Source organism: Phocoena sinus, chromosome 4 (assembly GCF_008692025.1).
Source record: "Phocoena sinus isolate mPhoSin1 chromosome 4, mPhoSin1.pri, whole genome shotgun sequence".
Taxonomy (NCBI): Eukaryota; Metazoa; Chordata; class Mammalia; order Artiodactyla; family Phocoenidae; genus Phocoena; species Phocoena sinus.
The window spans coordinates 36,466,885-36,485,926 of NC_045766.1; the positions used below are offsets into that span (position 1 = coordinate 36,466,885).

The 19,042-nt window shown below is 39.0% G+C and overlaps 1 protein-coding gene and 1 long non-coding RNA gene across 2 annotated transcripts in view; one reads left to right on the plus strand and one right to left on the minus strand.

Annotated features, from left to right (window-relative positions):
* Positions 1-19: 19 nt before the first annotated feature.
* The window catches only part of LEKR1 (leucine, glutamate and lysine rich 1), a 270,909-nt gene continuing 251,886 nt past the window's right edge, over positions 20-19,042 (plus strand). Inside the window, exons 1-3 of the mRNA XM_032630652.1 lie at positions 20-141; positions 3,090-3,179; positions 7,297-7,336. Of these exons, the coding sequence (XP_032486543.1) occupies positions 3,154-3,179; positions 7,297-7,336 (66 nt within the window). The 5' untranslated portion in view covers positions 20-141; positions 3,090-3,153. The remainder of the gene's footprint in view (positions 142-3,089; positions 3,180-7,296; positions 7,337-19,042) is intronic.
* LOC116753153 lies at positions 16,083-16,531 on the minus strand. Its single transcript, XR_004349695.1, has 3 exons — positions 16,520-16,531; positions 16,293-16,297; positions 16,083-16,246 (listed from the first exon to the last, which is right to left on the minus strand). It is a non-coding gene; the product is annotated as an uncharacterized LOC116753153 (long non-coding RNA).

Genomic DNA, 19,042 nt, shown 5'->3' on the forward strand with positions numbered 1-19,042 from the left:
GGCGGAGCCCGGGAGTCCCGCTTCTGCGTTGGGGAGCGGCGTGGGCGTGACGTCATCGCGCTCTGACGTCAGGCCGACGTACAGCACTGTGTCCTGGGAGACCGGGAAAGCCGTTTCGCACCCGGCAGAATTGAAGTCCAGGTGAGAGACAATGGAAGGTTTCCTTGAGCCCTGGGATGACCCGGTCCCCGGGCGCAGTTCCGGAGCGGAGGCGTGCTGGCCCCCGGGGAGAGGGCCGGAAAGCCGAGCCGTGGTCTCGCGCCTAGTGGATGGGCCCGGCGCCTAGACTCTGACCCCAGCTGCAGCCCCTGTAGTGTCTCCGCAAGCCCGCCGGGCCCGACGCCCTCTTCTCCCCGAGAGTGCGCGGCTCGGCCTCACCCCGCACCCTCCTCCTCCTCCTTCTCCTCTTCCTGCCACCGCAGGTCCCGATGGAACGGGGTTAGAAAGGGACAGATTTCAAAACGCTTGCAGCCGTTTTGGCTGGACTTGCAGTTGGTTTCTGTTTGGAAAATCCCGCCTCTTTAGAAAAGTCTTAGGACGTGAACTTCCGCTTCACCTGACCCTGACCTACTCATCTGTGGGTGATTCACACCAAGGGAATAGTTCTTTAGGGAAGGGCCTGAGAGCTGAACGTGAGTTAATGGCCCAACGTGACACTGGTGTCAGGAAGGGAATCGGAAGTGAGCAGTCGGGGACGTGTCTGTATTTTTGACATCTGCCTCGTGATCCTGTCAGAGAGGTGGTTCACAAATACCTACGCGGCTGCTGCCGGTTATCACCTCACCTCCTAAGGGCAGTCTACAAAGTGTGTAATGTGAGAGAATAAAAGGGTCTCTTTTGATAAAAAATGTAAAACAATGCAAGAGCAAATTTTAAAATTTCCCTCTTGCCTAAAGGGAAAGAGACCTCTCGCCTCCCTTTCTTGGGAAACCTCTTATTTGTGAGGGCTTCCTCTATTCCTTTAATATGTATGCACATATTTTAAAGACCCAGAATGTTCTTCTGGAGCACCTGGGAGCCATTTCTTTAAAATGTAAACATCAAGGAAGATAAGGCCCCTATCTCCATATTACCTTGAGAGTTTCCTACTTCTAGTAACCACCTGCTTTGTCATAGAGATATGTATTCCTTAGAACAAACGCTCTTAGCTAGCACAGGTGGCTACTTCAATTACCAGTTGAATTGAAAACAAACTATGAAAGAGTACAGCAAGCTGTGTTGAGGACAAGTTATCATTTATCTTGAGAACATTGTATGTAATGGAGTGTATCTGTTTGGCTGTATTAAAAGGAGTGGGATTTCCTTCTGTCTTTGTAATCTCATTAGCAGATTAGCTGTGCTGTGCATCACAGTCTAGTTAAATGCTTATTCAGTAATAAAATTGTTTTCTCTCTGCATCATGGAGAGATTTTCTGGATTGGCAGGATATTTTGTTTCTAATTTTTCCTCAATAATCAGACCTACCAATTTTTCCCACTCGGTATAATAAGGCCACAAAATTGGAATAGATTTAGAATAATGATACTGTTCCACTATACCTTGTTTATAGTGTCTCTAGATCCATGCTCTCAAATGAATTTATGCGTGAAATTTAAAAATGAGATTTAGTTGGTAATTTTAGGAAAAATTCTGCTCCCAGTAGAGTTTAATTAAGATGATGCCATCTTATTTTACTGATGGTGAGCCCATTGTAAAATGGCAGAAATGAGAATAATGAGCTTTCTGTGAGGAATGAGCTCTTGCCACATCACCATGACAGTCTGCCAAACATCAGATGATTATGTACTTGGCCATGTGGGCCTATGTTAACTACATCAGTTAACTTTACCCCCCATCCCCGCACGCAGAAACACATTATGTTGATGTCAGAAGACAGCCCATTAGCTATTTGTTTTAAACAGCAGCTCGTTAAAATGTGGAGCTCTGTGCTACCACAGGGGATGGGAAATCCTCTCTTCCACCAATACTCGCACAATTAAAAAAAATACTGCCTCTACAGGAATTTTTGTCAACTACGATTTTCCTGGCACCTTGCTATGTTGCTGGGGTTACTGTCTCTGATAGAGTACTATGCCTCTTCAGTCTCTCTTTGTCAAAATCTTGTCCTGATCAAAAGTAAACCACCTCAGGTAGCCTTCACTAATTCCCTACTCCCATGAGAAAGATAAGACATTTTTTTCCCTGAACTTCTAGATTTGTTCCTTGTCTACAACTCCTGGCCCTCAGGCCTTCTTTCCTGCTATGGAATTGTGCCTGTATCATCTTACTCTGCTGTCCCCCTTCACTACTCCTCTGTCTCTCTCTCTCTCTCTTTCTATATATACATATCTCTCAGTCCTGAAACTGGACTGTCTATTCTTTCTCCACATTTGGGAAGGATTTAAAAAAAAGAACCCAAAGTGCCCCTTCATTCATCTTGCGTGGTTTTATGAAAGTAGTGATAGAGTTTTGTATTGAATTGTTTCATTCGCAAATGAAAATCTACTAAAAGTAAAACATCTGCATAAAAATTATGTAAATGTCCATCTGTGGTAAAATTGGCACTTGGCTTCTCATGCTTTGATGACTCTTCTGTTCAGTGCCTGCATATCATACTTAACCTGATAACTGTAAATATCTTTTTCTGCACTTCATCATTTAAACCAGCATTCATGTCACAATTGCTTTTCTTATCTGCTGAACTAAAATACTCTATTTAGATATTTTTTCTAGCAGCTTTTCAGAAAAAACCACTTTCTTTTAAATGAAATAAATCGATCCGTTTAAAAGTTTGTTATCCTTATTCTGTATTTGCAAAGCAAATAACTAGTAGTAAACCACGACAGAAGTTACAATTAGACTCTAAAGTTCCAAAGAGAGAAAGTATTATTTCTAATTCAGTAGTCTCTCTCGAGGTCTTTCCTGTTCTATTGGCCTCATAACTAACTGAAAAAAACCCATTTGTACCTTTTAACTTTGAGTTGATGAAACAAACATCTGTTGAAACAGTTATCACCATTGATCCCCAAATACTCCTAGGAACTTATTTCTTTTAATTTGAATTTTCTTCACATTGTTTTAATTCTGACTATCACCATCAATGTTTTTAGATTATTTTACTTCAGAGCTCCCTCAGTATATCTTGAGAAATTATGGATCGTCACATTCCCAGGCATGCATTACCTGAAGAAATCCAAAAGGTATGATATTATGTTATTACAGCACAACATTAGGAGCATTTTAACAGATAATTCTAAAACATGGGAGAATGAATTCAGAGGTTTTATATTTATTTTAGTCAGAGGATCTGCAGTGAATTGGTGGGGTAAGGAAGGGGATAATTGTAATGGTCAAAACTGTAGAATTCAATTCAGTGCAAAGAATGTTCAGCCTGTGAGAGAAGACAGATATATAATTCTGGCATGGTATTTGACCAGGTGTTTGTGGACCTCTTGTGAAAAGAGGGCTCCAGCAATGGCCAAATACTATATTTAGATATTTTTCTAGCAGCTTTTCAGAAAACAAACAAACAAACAAAAACTAATTAAAAAAAAATCAACTGACATTAATGGATCTGTTTAAAATTTTAAGTGATATTTATTCTATATTTGCAAAACAAATAATTAGTAGTAAACCACTACAGAAATTATAATTAGTTTGTAACTTTTTATGATGCAAAAATTTTAAGTGTGTCTCTCTATAAGGGTCTATTTCAGTTTCACCTTAATTCTTATTTTACCGTGTTTTAAGGCCTTACATAGATATCAACTCATTTAATCTGGTAACAATCAATTCTTTTTCACCGTTGCTATGCTACTTTCCTCCCCGTTAATTTATAGCCGTCCTCAGGCAAAAGCATTTCTCCCATGTTTAGTTTGGCAATGCATACATTGCTAACAGCATAATTAAAAATATATCTCTTTGAAACTGATTGACAAATTATGAATTAAAACCTCAAACCTTAACTGTCATTAATCATTCAGTTTTTAAAGTAAATCTATAGTCAGCTCTTAATTAATCACCAGTCGTTAGTTTTTAATTAAAAATTGCAGTCAGCTCTCAGATATGCTTTTATCCTTTGTGCATGTTGTTTTGGGCTGCCTGTTAACATTGATCATGCCATTGATTTAACTTGATGCTTACTTCTACTGCATGTTCTTTAGATTTATGTAAATGGCAATCTAGCAGTAACTGGAAGGGAAGTCCAGTTACTAGAAAAGACCTTTTAAACCATTGCATTTAATTTGCTTCACCTTTTAAGTATGAGAGAGTAAGCACGGAGGGAACTCAGCTCTGCTATGCCTACCTGAGAAATGGTGCCTAGATGTGTTTGAAGACATGGAGTGTCCTATCTCTCCCTCAACTCAGTTACTTCCGTGTACTAGCCTGTGTGGTAGAGATTAAAAGAAACAAAACAAAACAATCTGCAAGAAACAATACCCATACTCAGATACCAGTCATCTGTCAGGAAGCAGATATATAATGACATGAAAAAAAAAAAAACCCTCTAAAAGATAGTGTTTGATTTAAATGTCACATAAGATAGTATCTTCTCTGAAAATGGAGAAGGTGGGGAGAGGAATCCCTGAGTATTAGGATGGTCAAGGGAGGATCTTTATGCAGGAGATAGAACTGGAATTGGCCCCCGAAAGCTAAATATTTCTAGAGACAGACAGGGAATAGGGCATTCTGGGCCTAGAGAACAAAAGCTTACTGGTGAAAAGAAACTGGCCAGGTTACAGAATGTTTAACAACATAAGTGTTTTAAATGCGTGAAAGAGTATGTATTTATTTTAACAGAGTTTTTATGACTTGAAGAATGCGTTTGTTTTTTTTTAATGTTTAAGTAAATAGTTTAAAAACGCTAAAACCAAGCATTTTATAAATATGGTTATATTCTTAAAGCTTGAATGGCAGGCAGCTGTCCATATAGTGCAGAGAGGTGAGGAGGCCAGGAGCAGCTTAGTTGCCTAAGGTCCTGGACAAGTGAGCTGATAGTAGCCCTTGGCCTGCTAAATGTTTAGAGTATAAAGTGCAGCTTTGCACTTTTTCAGACCTAAGTTAGATACATTTGTACAACAAATATTTATCAAGTGCCTATAATGTGCCAGACACTGTTTTGGGTACTTGATGATAAAGCAACCAAAAATATGTACATGCATCCCACAGCCTATTAAAGCTAAGTCTGAGCATGTCAGTTGTTTTCCATAACTTCTTACCTATATTTGATTCCTCTAGATTGTCCGTAATATAACTGGTTAAATTGTCTAGTGATCAGCCAGTATATCTATTTAGTCAGCTTGCATACATCATTCTATACACAATCATGTTAGATAGATATATAGCTTATAATAGTAATAGGAGTACTTCAGATTACAACCATTTCATTATTCAGATAAAACAAATCTTTGTGTTTCATAATGGCTTGGAAATTGTGCTACAGTTCTTTATTGGATAGAAAAAGACATGAGGTGGGTAGATCAGTGTACAGTGACAGAGAGGTCTTTCAAAGGCTTTTTTTTTCTTGTTCTTTTGTTAACTTTTTATGTTAGTTTTTATGCTGGCTATTCTTTCTAGAGAAGGCCCTGCTGTGTTTCCTTTTTTTCTGTGTGTAGTCAAGGAAGGTTAGTGTAGAAATCAAGGAAGGGAAGGGAAGGGGAGTCTTTCCTCTTTATTTCTTTCTGTACTTTTGCTGTATGATATGGAAATGGGATGGTTGATGAAATACATGAAAGATATGTGATAAAGGAAATGAAAGTGGCTGTACTACACTGTACAACTAATAGTAAAATAGGTAGCAGTAGAAAGAGTTGCAAGAAAAAGTAAATGTGTGTGTGGGGGGGCAGGGGGAGATGATGGCCACCAAAGGAAAAGTGTGGAGAAGAATGCTGATGATAATAAGCTCTAGTTAGAGAGTCCATTGCCTGATTAGAAAGCGAAGATTGTTAAATCATGCCCCCCACTCCCTGCCCAGTCTCATCTTAGGGAAGAAAGAATAAGATAATCTTTTGACTATCACTCCCTAATCTTTTTGCTTTTTATCACAATTTCTGATTGAGCATAAAACATGTTTCAGGTTCCCATTTCCCCAACTGGCAGAAAATGTAAAACAGGTCCATGGGCTGGACGGCAAGACCATACTTAATCCCCTTTGCTGCTAGACTCCACAGCTTACTTCTATATGTACTTAGATCATATCTGTAAATGTACTCTCTAGACTGAGCTGACTCCTACCTGTCTCTGACCTCCGATAAGCAGTAGCTTTGCTAGAATTTTCATGTAGCATTCTGAAAGCAGAATGTACCTGTAATGATAGTATAGTTCTGTGTTTGGGATTTTATTGCCACAGTTTAAAACTAAAACAACATTTATAGATCAGCAAAGTAATAATTCTATATCTCTTCCGCCCTTGAATGTCCACCTATTTCAGAGACATATGGACTCCTCTTTTTAGAAAAAAAGCAATGAATAACTTTCTTTTTTGCTGTTTTTGCTAGAAGACATACACAGAAGTCAGAACAACCTCAACAAATCAGTGGCAAAATCACTTATTTTGCAAAAGTAGAACTGACTTCTTTTTTTTTTAAATGGTGACAAAATGAGCACTTGTAATAGGATTTTAGCTTCAGGAGATATTTATTACCACAGGACACAAAGTAAAATAAAGAGACCGGAATTATTTATTTTACAAAACAGAAGTGGTAGTGCAAGGGCTGGAGAGCACACTGTTCTTTCTGGGATAACAATCCCTTTCCCTACCAGTAACAGCTCATTTTGTCCTGTTTCAGTAAAGTAATCTTAGTACTTTGGAACTTTGAAATTTATTCAGAATAACAGTTTTATATTTCCAAGCACAGATTGTCATTGCCAGAAAAAATAAACTTAATTTTCCAGGTCATTTTGGGCCACTGTGGCTAGGGTCAGATTTTGTGTTCAGTTAAAGTAGAGAAAAAAAGAGAAAACTGTCTTAGAAACATTAGTGCTAGCATCCTGGAAAAGTAGTGATGTGTGTATGTGTGTGCAGGTATATGTGTTGTCTTTTTAAGCAATTGTGCTTTTGAAACTAATGACAAAAGAAACATAGGTGTGTCATGTATAATTTGTGTATGAAAACAACGTTTCTTAAAATTGCTCAATAAAATTTCTTTATGGATTAATCTCTGGTATTTTAGTCCCAGGTTTGCATATATATATATATATATATATATATATATATATATATATATAGCCTTAAGCCATTATCATTATTGTCAACATTTTTTTTTCAGTGATACATATACATGTATCTATTCTTTTTCAAATTCTTTTCCCATTTAGGTTGTTACATAATACTGAGCAGAGTTCCCTGTGTTATACAGTAAGTCCTTGTTGTTATCCATTTTAAATATAGCAGTGTGTACATGTCAATCCCACACTCCCTAACTATCCCTTCCCCCTAACCTTCCCAACTGGTAACCAAAAGTTCTTCTCTAAGTCTGTGAGTCTGTGTTGTAAATAAGATAAGTTTGTATCATTTCTTTTTAGATTCTGCATATAACCGATATAAGATATCTCGCTTTCTCTGCCTGACTTACTTTACTCAGTATGACAATCCCTAGGTCCATCCATGTTGCTGCAAAGGGAATTGTTTCATTGTTTTTAATGGCTGAATAATATTTCATTGTATATATGTACCATATCTTCTTTATCCATTCCTCTGTCAATGGACATTTAGGCTGCTTCCATGTCTTGGCTATTGTAAACAGTGCTTCAATGAACATTGGGGTGCGTGTATCCTTTAGAACCATATTTTTCTCCATATATTTGCCCAGGAGTGGGATTGCAGGATCATATGGTAGCTCTATTTTTAGTTTTTTAAGGAACCTCCTTACTGTTCTCCATAGTGGTTATACCAATTTACATTCCCACCAACAGTATAGGAGGGTTCCCTTTTCTCCACATCCTCTCCAGCATTTGTTGTTTGTGAATTTTTTGAAGATAGCCGTTTTGACTGATGTGAGGGGATATCTCGTAGTTTTGATTTGCATTCCTCTAATAATTAGTGATGTTGAAAATCTTTTCATGTGCTTCTGGGCCATCTGTATGTCTTCTTCAGAGAAATGTCTATTTAGGTCTTCTGCCCATTTTTTGATTGGGTTGTTTGTTTTGATGATATTAAGCTGCATGACCTGTTTGTAAATTTTGAAGACTAATCCCTTGTCAGTCACATCATTTGCAAATATTTTCTCCCGTTATGTGGGTTTTCTTTTTGTTTTGTTTATGATTTCCTTTGCTGTACAAAAGCTTTTGGGTTTAATTAGGTCCCATTTGTTTATTTTTATTTCCATTATTCTGGGAGATGGATTGAAAAAGATATTGCTGCGATTTATGTTAGAGAGTGTTCTGCCTATGTTCTCCTCTAAGAGTTTTATAATCTCCAGTCTCACATTTAGGTCTTTAAGCCATTTAGAGTTTATTTGTGTGTATGGTGTTAAAGAATGTTCTAATTTCATTTTTTTACATGTGGCTGTCCAGTTTTCCTAGCACCATTTATTGAAGAGACTGTCTTTCCTCCATTGTACAGTCTTGCCTCCTTTGTTGTAGATTAATTGACCATAGGTGCAGGGGTTTGTTTCTTGGTGTTCTGTCCTGTTCCACTGATCTATATTTCTATTTTTCTGCCAGTACCATACTGTTTTGATGACTATAGCTTTGTAGTATAGTCTGAAGTTAAGGAGCCTGATTCCTCCAGCTCCATTTTTCTTTCTCAAGATTGCTTTGGCTTTTTGGGGTCTTTCATTTCTCCATACAAATTTTAAGATTTTTTGTTCTAGTTCTGTGAAAAATGCCATTGGTAATTTGGTAGGGATTGCATTGAATCTGTAGATTGCCTTGGGTAGTATAGTCATTTTGAAAGTGTTGATTCTTCCAATCCAAGAACATGGTATATCTTTCCATCTGTTTGTGTCATCTTCGATTTCTTTCACCAGCATCTTATATTGTTCTAGTTTTCTGAATACAGGTCTTTTGTCTCCCTTAGGTAGCTTTATTCTTTGGTATTTTATTCTTTTTGATATGATGGTAAATGGGATTGTTTCTTGAGTTTCTTTTTCTGATCTTTCGTTGTTAGTGTATAGGAATGCAACATTTCTGTGTATTAATTTTTTTTTTTACATCTTTATTGGAATATAATTGCTTTACAATGGTGTGTTAGTTTCTGCTTTATAACAAAGTGAATCAGTTATACATATACATATGTTCCCATATCTCTTCCCTCTTGCATCTATCTCCCTCCCTCCCACCCTCCCTATCCCCCCCCTCCAGGCGGTCACAAAGCACCGAGATGATCTCTCTGTGCTATGCGGCTGCTTCCCACTAGCTATCTACCTTACGTTTGGTAGTGTATATATGTCCATGCCTCTCTCTCGCCCTGTCACAGCTTACCCTTCCCCCTCCCCATATCCTCAAGTCCATTCTCTAGTAGGTCTGTGTCTTTATTCCTGTCTTACCCCTAGGTTCTTCATGACATTTTTTTTCTTAAATTCCATATATATGTGTTAGCATATGGTATTTGTCTTTTTCTTTCTGACTTACTTCACTCTGTATGACAGACTCTAGGTCCATCCACCTCATTACAAATAGCTCAATTTCGTTTCTTTTTATGGCCCAGTAATATTCTGTTGTATATATGCGCCACATCTTCTTTATCCATTCATCCGATGATGGACACTTACATTGTTTCCATCTCCGGGCTATGGTAAATAGAGCTGCAATGAACATTTTGGTACATGACTCTTTTTGAATTATGGTTTCCTCAGGGTATATGCCCAGTAGTGGGATTGCTGGGTCATATGGTAGTTCTATTTGTAGTTTTTTAAGGAAACTCCATACTGTTCTCCACAGTGGCTGTATCAATTTACATTCCCACCAACAGTGCAAGAGTGTTCCCTTTTCTCCACACCCTCTCCAGCATTTATTGTTTCTAGATTTTTTGTTGATGGCCATTCAGACTGGTGTGAGATGATATCTCATTGTAATTTTGATTTGCAATTCTCTAATGATTAATGAAGTTGAGCATTCTTTCATGGGTTTGTTGGCAGTCTGTATATCTTCTTTGGAGAAATGTCTATTTAGATCTTCTGCCCATTTTTGGATTGGGTTGTTTGTTTTTTTGTTATTGAGCTGCATGAGCTGCTTGTAAACTTTGGAGATTAATCCTTTGTCAGTTGCTTCATTTGCAAATATTTTCTCCCATTCTGAGGGTTGCCTTTTGGTCTCGTTTATGGTTTCCTTTGCTGTGCAAAAGCTTTGAAGTTTCATTAGGTCCCATTTGTTTATTTTTGTTTTTATTTCCATTTCTCTGGGAGGTGGGTCAGAAAGGATCTTGCTGTGATTTATGTCATAGAGTGTTCTGCCTATGTTTTCCTCTAAGAGTTTGATAGTTTCTGGCCTTACATTTAGGTCTTTAATCTATTTTGAGCTTATTTTTGTGTATGGTGTTAAGGAGTGATCTAATCTCATACTTTTACATGTACCTGTCCAGTTTTCCCAGCACCACTTATTGAAGAGGCTGTCCTTTCTCCACTGTACATTCCTGCCTCCTTTATCAAAGATAAGGTGACCATATGTGTGTGGGTTTATCTCTGGGCTTTCTATCCTGTTCCATTGATCTATCTTTCTTTTTTTGTGCCAGTAACATACTGTCTTGATTAGTGTAGCTTTGTAGTATAGTCTGAAGTCAGGGCGCCTGAATTCCTCCAGCTCCTTTTTTCGTTCTCAAGATTGCTTTTGCTATTCGGGGTCTTTTGTGTTTCCATACAAATATTGAAATTTTTTTTTTTTTTTTTTTTTGTGGTACGTGGGCCTCTCACCGTTGTGGCCTCTCCCGTTGCGGAGCACAGGCTCTGGACACGCAGGCTCAGCAGCCATGGCTCATGGGCCTAGCCGCTCCGCGGCATGTGGGATCTTCCTGGACTGGGCTACGAACCCATGTCCCCTGCATTGGCAGGCGGACTCTCAACGACTGTGCCACCAGGGAAGCCCCCAAATTGTGAAATTTTTTGTTCTAGTTCTGTGAAAAATACCAGTGGTAGTTTGATAGGGATTGCATTGAATCTGTAGATTGCTTTGGGTAGTAGAGTCATTTTCACAATGTTGATTCTTCCAATCCAAGAACATGGTATATCTCTCCATCTATTTGTATCATCTTTAATTTCTTTCATTAGTGTCTTATAATTTACTGCATACAGGTCTTTTGTCTCCTTAGGTAGGTTTATTCCTAGATATTGTATTCTTTTTGTTGCAATGGTAAATGGGAGTGTTTTCTTGATTTCACTTTCAGATTTTTCATCATTAGAGTATAGGAATGCCAGAGATTTCTGTGCATTAATTTTATATCCTGCTACTTTACCATATTCATTCATTAGCTCTAGCAGTTTTCTGGTAGCATCTTTAGGATTCTCTATGTATAGTACCATGTCATCTGCAAACAGTGACAGCTTTACTTCTTCTTTTCTAATTTGGATTCCTTTTATTTCCTTTTCTTCTCTGATTGCTGTGGCTAAAACTTCCAAATATATGTTGAATAAGAGTGGTGAGAGTGGGCAACCTTCTCTTGTTCCTGATCGTAGTGGAAATGCTTTCAGTATTTCACCATTGAGGACAATGTTGGCTGTGGGTTTGTGATATATGGCCTTTATTATGTTGAGGATAGTTCCCTCTATGCCTACTTTCTGCAGGGTTTTTATCATAAATGGGTGTTGAATTTTGTCGAAAGCTTTCTCTGCATCTATTGAGATGAACATATGGTTTTTCTCCTTCAATTTGTTAATATGGTTTATCACATTGATTGTTTTGTGTATATTGAAGAAACCTTGCATTCCTGGAATAAACCCCACTTGATCATGGTGTATGATCCTTTTAATGCGCTGTTGGATTCTGTTTGCTAGTATTTTGTTGAGGATTTTTGCATCTATGTTCATCAGTGATACTGGCCTGTAGTTTTCTTTCTTTGTGACTTCCTTGTCTGGTTTCGGTATCAACGTGCTGGTGACCTCGTAGAATGAGTATGGGAGTGTTCCTCCCTCTGCTATATTCTGTAAGAGTTTGAGAAGAATAGGTGTTAGTTCTTCTCTAAATGTTTGATACAATTTGCCTGTGAAGCCATCTGGTCCTGGTCTTTTGTTTGTTGGAAGATTTTAAATCACAGTTTCAATTTCAGTGCTTGTGACTGGTCTGTTCATATTTTCTATTTCTTCCTGATTCAGTCTTGGCAGGTTGTGCATTTCTAAGAATTTGTCCATTTCTTCCAGGTTGTCCATTTTATTGGCATAGAGTTGCTTGTAGTAATCTCTCATGATCTTCTGTATTTCTGCAGTTTCAGTTGTTACTTCTCCTTTTTCATTTCTAATTCTACTGATTTGAGTCTTCTCCCTTTTTTCTTGATGAGTCTAGCTAATGGTTTATCAATTTTGTTTATCTTCTCAAAATACCAGCTTTTAGTTTTATTGATCTTTGCTCTCATTTCCTTCATTTCCTTTTCATTTATTTCTGATCTGATTTTTATGATTTCATTTATTCTGCTAACTTTGGGGTTTTTTTGTTCTTCTTTCTCTAATTGCTTTAGGTGCAAGGTTAGGTTGTTTATTTGAGATGTTTCCTGTTTCTTAAGTTAGGATTGTATTGCTATAAACTTCCCTCTTAGAACTGCTTTTGCTGCATCCCATAGATTTTGGGTCGTCGTGTCTCCATTGTCATTTATTTCTAAGTATTTTAAAATTTCCTCTTTGATTTCTTCAGTGATCACTACGTTATTAAGTAGTGTATTGTTTAGCCTCCATGTGCTTGTATTTTTTACAGATCTTTTCCTGTAATTGATATCTAGTCTCATAGCGTTGTGGTTGGAAAAGATACTTGATATGATTTCAATTTTCTTAAATTTACCAAGGCTTGACTTGTGACCCAAGATATGATCTATCCTGGAGAATGTTGCATGAGCACTTGAGAAAAATGTGTATTCTGTTGTTTTTGGATGGAATGTCCTATAAATATCAATGAAGTCCATCTTGTTTAATGTATCATTTAAAGCTTGTGTTTCCTTATTTATTTTCATTTTGGATGATCTGTGCATTGGTGAAAGTGGGGTGTTAAAGTCCCCTACTATGAATGTGTTACTGTGGATTTCCCCTTTTATGGCTGTTAGTATTTGCCTTATGTATTGAGGTGCTTCTATGTTGGGTGCATAAATATTTACAATTGTTATATCTTCTTCTTGGATCTATCCCTTGATCATTATGTAGTGTCCTTCTTTGTCTCTTCTAATAGTCATTATTTTAAAGTCTATTTTGTCTAATATGAGAATTGCTACTCCAGCTTTCTTTTGGTTTCCATTTGCATGAAATATCTTTTTCCATCCCCTTACTTTCAGTCTGTATGTGTCTCTAGGTCTGAAGTGGGTCTCTTGTAGACAGCAAATATACGGGTCTTGTTTTTGTATCCATTCAGCCAATCTGCGTCTTTTGGTGGGAGCATTTAGTCCATTTACATTTAAGGTAATTATCAATATGTATGTTCCTATTCCCTTTTCTTAATTGTTTTTGGTTCGTTATTGTAGGTCTTTTCCTTCTCTTGTGTTTCTTGCCTAGAGAAGTTCCTTTAGCAGTTGTTGTAAAGCTGGTTTGGTGGTGCTGAACTCTCTCAGGTTTTGCTTGTCTGTAAAGGTTTTAATTTCTCCATCAAATCTGAATGAGATCCTTGCTGGGTAGAGTAATCTTGGTTGCAGGTTTTTCTCCTTCATCTCTTAAATATGTCCTGCCACTCCCTTTTGGCTTGCAGAGTTTCTGCTGAAAGATCAGCTGTTAACCTTATGGGGATTCCCTTGTGTGTTATTTGTCGTTTTTTCGCTTGCTGCTTTTAATATGTTTTCTTTGTATTTAATTTTTGACAGTTTGATTAATATGTGTCTTGGAGTGTTTCTCCTTGGACTTATCCTGTATGGGACTCTCTGTGCTTCCTGGACCTGGTTAACTATATCCTCTCCCATATTAGGGAAGTTTTCAACTATAATCTCTTCAGATATTTTCTCAGTCCCTTTCTTTTTCTCTTCTTCTGGAACCCCTATAATTTGAATGTTGGTGTGATTAATATAGTCCCAGAGGTGTCTGAGACTGTCTTCAGTTCTTTTCATTCTTTTTTCTTTATTCTGCTCTGCAGTAGTTATTTCCACTATTTTATCTTCCAGGTCGCTTATCCGTTCTTCTGCCTCAGTTATTCTGCTATTGATCCCATCTAGAGTATTTTTAATTTCATTTATTGTGTTGTTCATCGTTGTTTGTTTCATCTTTAGTTCTTCTAGGCCCTTGTTAAATGTTTCTTCATTTTGTCCATTCTATTTCCAAGATTTTGGATCATCTTTACTATCATTATTCTGAATTCTTTTTCAGGTAGACTGTCTATTTCCTCTTCATTCATTAGGTCTGGTGGGTTTTTATTTGCTCCTTCATCTGCTGTGTGTTTTTCTGTTTTCTCATTTTGCTTATCTTACTGTGTTTGGGGTCTCCTTTTTGCAGGTTGAAGGTTTGTAGTTCCCGTTGTTTTTGGTGTCTGTCTAGTGGCTGACGTTGGTTCAGTGGGTTGTGGAGGCTTCCTGGTGGAGCGGACTAGTGCCTATGTTCTGGTGGATGAGGCTGGATCTTGTCTTTCTGGTGGGCAGGTCCACATCTGGTGGTGTGTATTGGGGTGTCTGTGGACCTATTATGATTTTAGGCAGCCTCTCTGCTAATGTGTGGGGTTGTGTTCCTGTCTTGCTAGTTGTTTGGCATAGGATGTCCAGCACTGTAGCTTGCTGGTCGTTGAGTGAAGCTGGGTGCTGGTGTTTGAGATGGAGATCTCTGGGAGATTTTTACCGTTTGATATTATGTGGAGCTGGGAGGTCTTCTGTGGACCAGTGTCCTGAAGTTGGCTCTCCCACCTCAGAGGCACAGCACTGACTCCTGACTCCACCACCAAGAGACTTTCATCCACATGGCTCAGAATAAAAGGGAGAAAAAGTAGAAAAAAAGAATTAGTAGAAGAAGAAAGAAAGAAAGAAAGGAAGGAAGAAGGGAGGGAGGGAGGGAGGGAGGGAGGGAGCGAGAGAGGAGGAAGGAAGGAGGGAAGGAAGGTGAAAAATAAAGAAAGAACGAAGATAAAATAAAATAAGATAAAATACAATAAAGTTATTAAAATAAAAAAATATTAAGAAAACAAAACAAAACAAACAAACAAAAACGGACGGGTAGAACCCTAGGACAAATGGTGGAAGCAAAGCTATACAGACAAAATCTCACACAGAAGCATACACATACACACTCACAAAAAGAGGAAAAGGGGAAAAAAATCATAAATCTTGCTCTCAAAGTCCACCTCCTCAATTTGGGATGATTCGTTGTCTATTCATGTATTCCACAGATGCAGGGTACATCAAGTTGATTGTGGAGCTTTAATCCGCTGCTTCTGAGGCTGCTGGGAGAGATTTCCCTTTTCTCTTATTCTCACAGCTTCCAGTGGCTCAGCTTTGGATTTGGCCCCGCCTCTGCATGTAGGTCGCCGGAGGGCGTCTGGTCTTCGCTCAGACAGGACGGGGTTAAAGGAGCCGTTGATTCGGGGGCTCTGGCTCACTCAGGCCGGGGGGAGGGAGGGGCGCGGAGTGCGGGGCGAGCCTGCGGTGGCGGAGGCTGACGTGTTGTTGCACCAGCCTGAAGCGCGCCATGCTTTCTCCTGGGGGAGTTTTCTCTGGATTCCGGGACCCTGGCAGTGGTGGGCTGCGCAGGCTCCCCAGAAGCGGGTGGGGATAGTGACCTGTGCTCGCACACAGGCTTCTTGGTGGCAGCAGCAACAGCCTTAGCATCTTATGCCCGTCTTGGGTCTGCCCTTTTAGCTGCGGCTCGTGCCCGTCTCTGGAGCTCCTTTAAGCGGCGCTCTTAATCCCCTCTCCTTGCGCACCAGGAAACAAAGAGGGAAGAAAAAGTCTCTTGCCTCTTCGGCAGGTCCAGACTTTCCCCCAGACTCCCTCCCGGCTAGCCGTGGTGCACCATCCCCTTGTAGGCTGTGTTCACACCGCCAACCCTAGTCCTCTCCCGGCGCTCTGACCGAAGCCCGAGCCTCAACTCCCTGCCCCGCCCGCCCCGGCAGGTGAGCAGACAAGCCTCTCGAGCGGGTGAGTGCCAGTCGGCCCTGATCCTCTGTGTGGGAATCTCTCCGCTTTGCGCTCCACACCCCTGTTGGTATGCTCTCCTCCAGGTCTCCGAAGCTTCCCCCCTTTGCCGCCTGCGAAGGGGCTTCTACTGTGTAGAAACCTTTCCTCCTTCACAGCTCCCTCCCACTGGTGCAGGTCCTGTCCCTATTCTTTTGTCTCTGTTTATTGTTTTTTCTTTTGCCCTACCCAGGTACGTGGGGGGTTTCTTGCCTTTTGGGAGGTCTGAGGTCTTCTGCCAGCATTCAGTAGGTGTTCTGTAGGAGTTGTTCCACGTGTAGATGTATTTCTGGTGTATGTGTGGGGAGGAAGGTGATCTCTGTGTCTTACTCTTCTGCCATCTTCCCGGAAGCTATGTGTATTAATTTTGTAACCTGCAACTTTACCAGATTCATTGATGAGCTATAGTAGTTTTCTCGGAGCATCTTTAGGATTTTCTATGTATAATATGTCATCTGCAAATAGTGACAGTTTAACTTCTTTTCCAATTTGGATTCCTTTTATTTCTTTTTCTTCTCTGTTTGCCATGGCTAGGACTTCCAAAACTGTTGAATAATAGTGACAAGAGTGGACATCCTTGTCTTGTTCCTGATCTTAGAGGAAATGTTTTCAGATTTTCACCGTTGACTATGATGTTAGCTGTGGGTTTGTCATATATGGCCTTTATTATGTTAAGGTATGTTCCCTTTATGCCCACTTTCTGGAGAGTTTTTATCATAACTGGGTGTTGAATTTTGTCAGAAGCCTTTTCTGCATCAGTTGAGATGATCATATGGTTTTTATTCTTCAATTTGTTACAGTGGTGTATCACACTGATTGATTTGCAGATATTGAAAAATCCTTCCATCCCTGGGATAAATCCCACTTGATCATGGTGTATGATCTTTTAAATGTATTGTTGGTTTCAGATTGCTAGTATTTTGTTGAGGATTTTTGCATCTATGTTCATCAGTGATATTGGCCTGTAATTTCTTTTTTTGTGGTATCTTTGGTTTTGTAATCAGGGTGATGGTGGCCTCACAGAATGAGTATGGGAGTGTTCCTTCCTCTACAATTTTTTGGAACGGTTTCGGAAGGCTAGTTGTTAGCTCTTCTCTAAATATTTGATAGAATTTACCTGTGAAGCCATCAGGTCCTGGACTTTTGTTTTTGGGAGTTTTTAAATCACAGTTTCAATTTCATTACTTGTGATTGGTCTCTTCATATTTTCTATTTCTTCCTGGTTCAGTCTTGGGAGCTTGTACCTTTGTAAGAATTTGTCCATTTCTTCCAGGTTGTCCATTTTATTTGCATACAGTTGCTTGTAGTTTTTTATGATACTTTTTATTTCTGTGGTGTCGGTTGTAATTTTTCCTTTTTCATTTCTAATTTTACTGATTTGAGTCCTCTCCCTTTTTTTTCTTGATGAGTCTTGCTAAAGGTTTATCATTTTGTTTATCTTTTCAAAGAACCATCTTTTAGTTTCATTGATCTTTGTTGTTGTTTTCTTTGTCTCTATTTCATTTATTTCTCCTCTGATGTTTATGATTTCTTTACTTCTACTAACTTTAGGTTTTGTTTCTTCTTTCTCTCATTGCTTCAGGTGTAAGGTTAGGTCATTTATTTGAGATTTTTCTTGTTTCCTGATGTAAGATTTTATTGCTATAAACTTCCCTCTTAGAACCGCTTTTGCTGTATCCCATAGGTTTTGGATCTTTGTGCCTTCATTTTCATTTGTCTCTAGGTATTTTTTTATTTCCTCTTTGATTTCTTCAGTGATCCATTGGTTGTTTAGTAGCATATTGTTTAGCCTCCACGTGTTTGTGTTTTTAACTTTGTTTTTTTCTTGTAGTTTATTCCTAATCTCATAGTGTTGTGTTTGGAAAAGGTGCTTGATATGATTTCAATTTTCTTAAATTTACCAAGGCCTGCTTTGTGGCCCAGCATGTGGTCAGTCTTGGAGAATGTTCTGTGTGCACTTGAGAAGAATGTGTATTCTGGCTGCTTTTGGATAGAATGCCGTATAAATATCAATTAAGGCCATCTGGTCTAATGTATCATTTAAGGCCTGTGTTTCCTTGTTGATTCTCTGGATGATCTATCCTTTGATGAAAAGTGGGGTGTTAAAGTCTCCTACAGTATTCTATTATTTTTAAATCAAACTTTTTATTTTGAGATCATTGTAGGAGACTCACAAGCAGTTGTGAGAAATGATACCAAGAGATCTCATGTACCCTTTCCCCAGCTTCCTCCAGTGGTAACACCTGGCAAAACTATACTATAATATCACAACCAGGATATCGACATTTACACAGTTAAGGATTCTGTCACAACAAAGATTCCTCATGTTACCCTTTTATAGCTGCATTCACCTCAGCCTCCCCTTTTACACACCTCCACTCTCCCTCTTCCAGTTCATGACCCCTGGGAACCATTGATCTGGTCTCCAATAATTTTGTCATTTCAAGAATGTTATAAAAATGGAATCATGCAATATGTAGTCTTTGAGATTACTTTTTTTCTCTCAGCTGTAATTCTCTGGAGTTTTATACATATTGTTGTTGTGTTTATCTGTAGTTTATTCCTTTTTATTGCTGAGTAGCATTCCATGGTATGAATGTAGTACAATTTGTTTAACCTGTTGAAGAACATCTGAGTTTTTTTCCAGTTTTTGGCTATTATGCATAAAGCTGCTATAAATATTCGTGTATAGGTTTTTTTTTTTTTTTTTGCGGTACACGGGCCTCTCACTGTTGTGGCCTCTTCCGTTGCGGAGCACAGGCTCCGGATGTGCAGGCCCAGCGGCCATGGCTCACGGGCCCAGCCGCTCCGCGGCATGTGGGATCTTCCCGGACCGGGGCACGAACCCGTGTC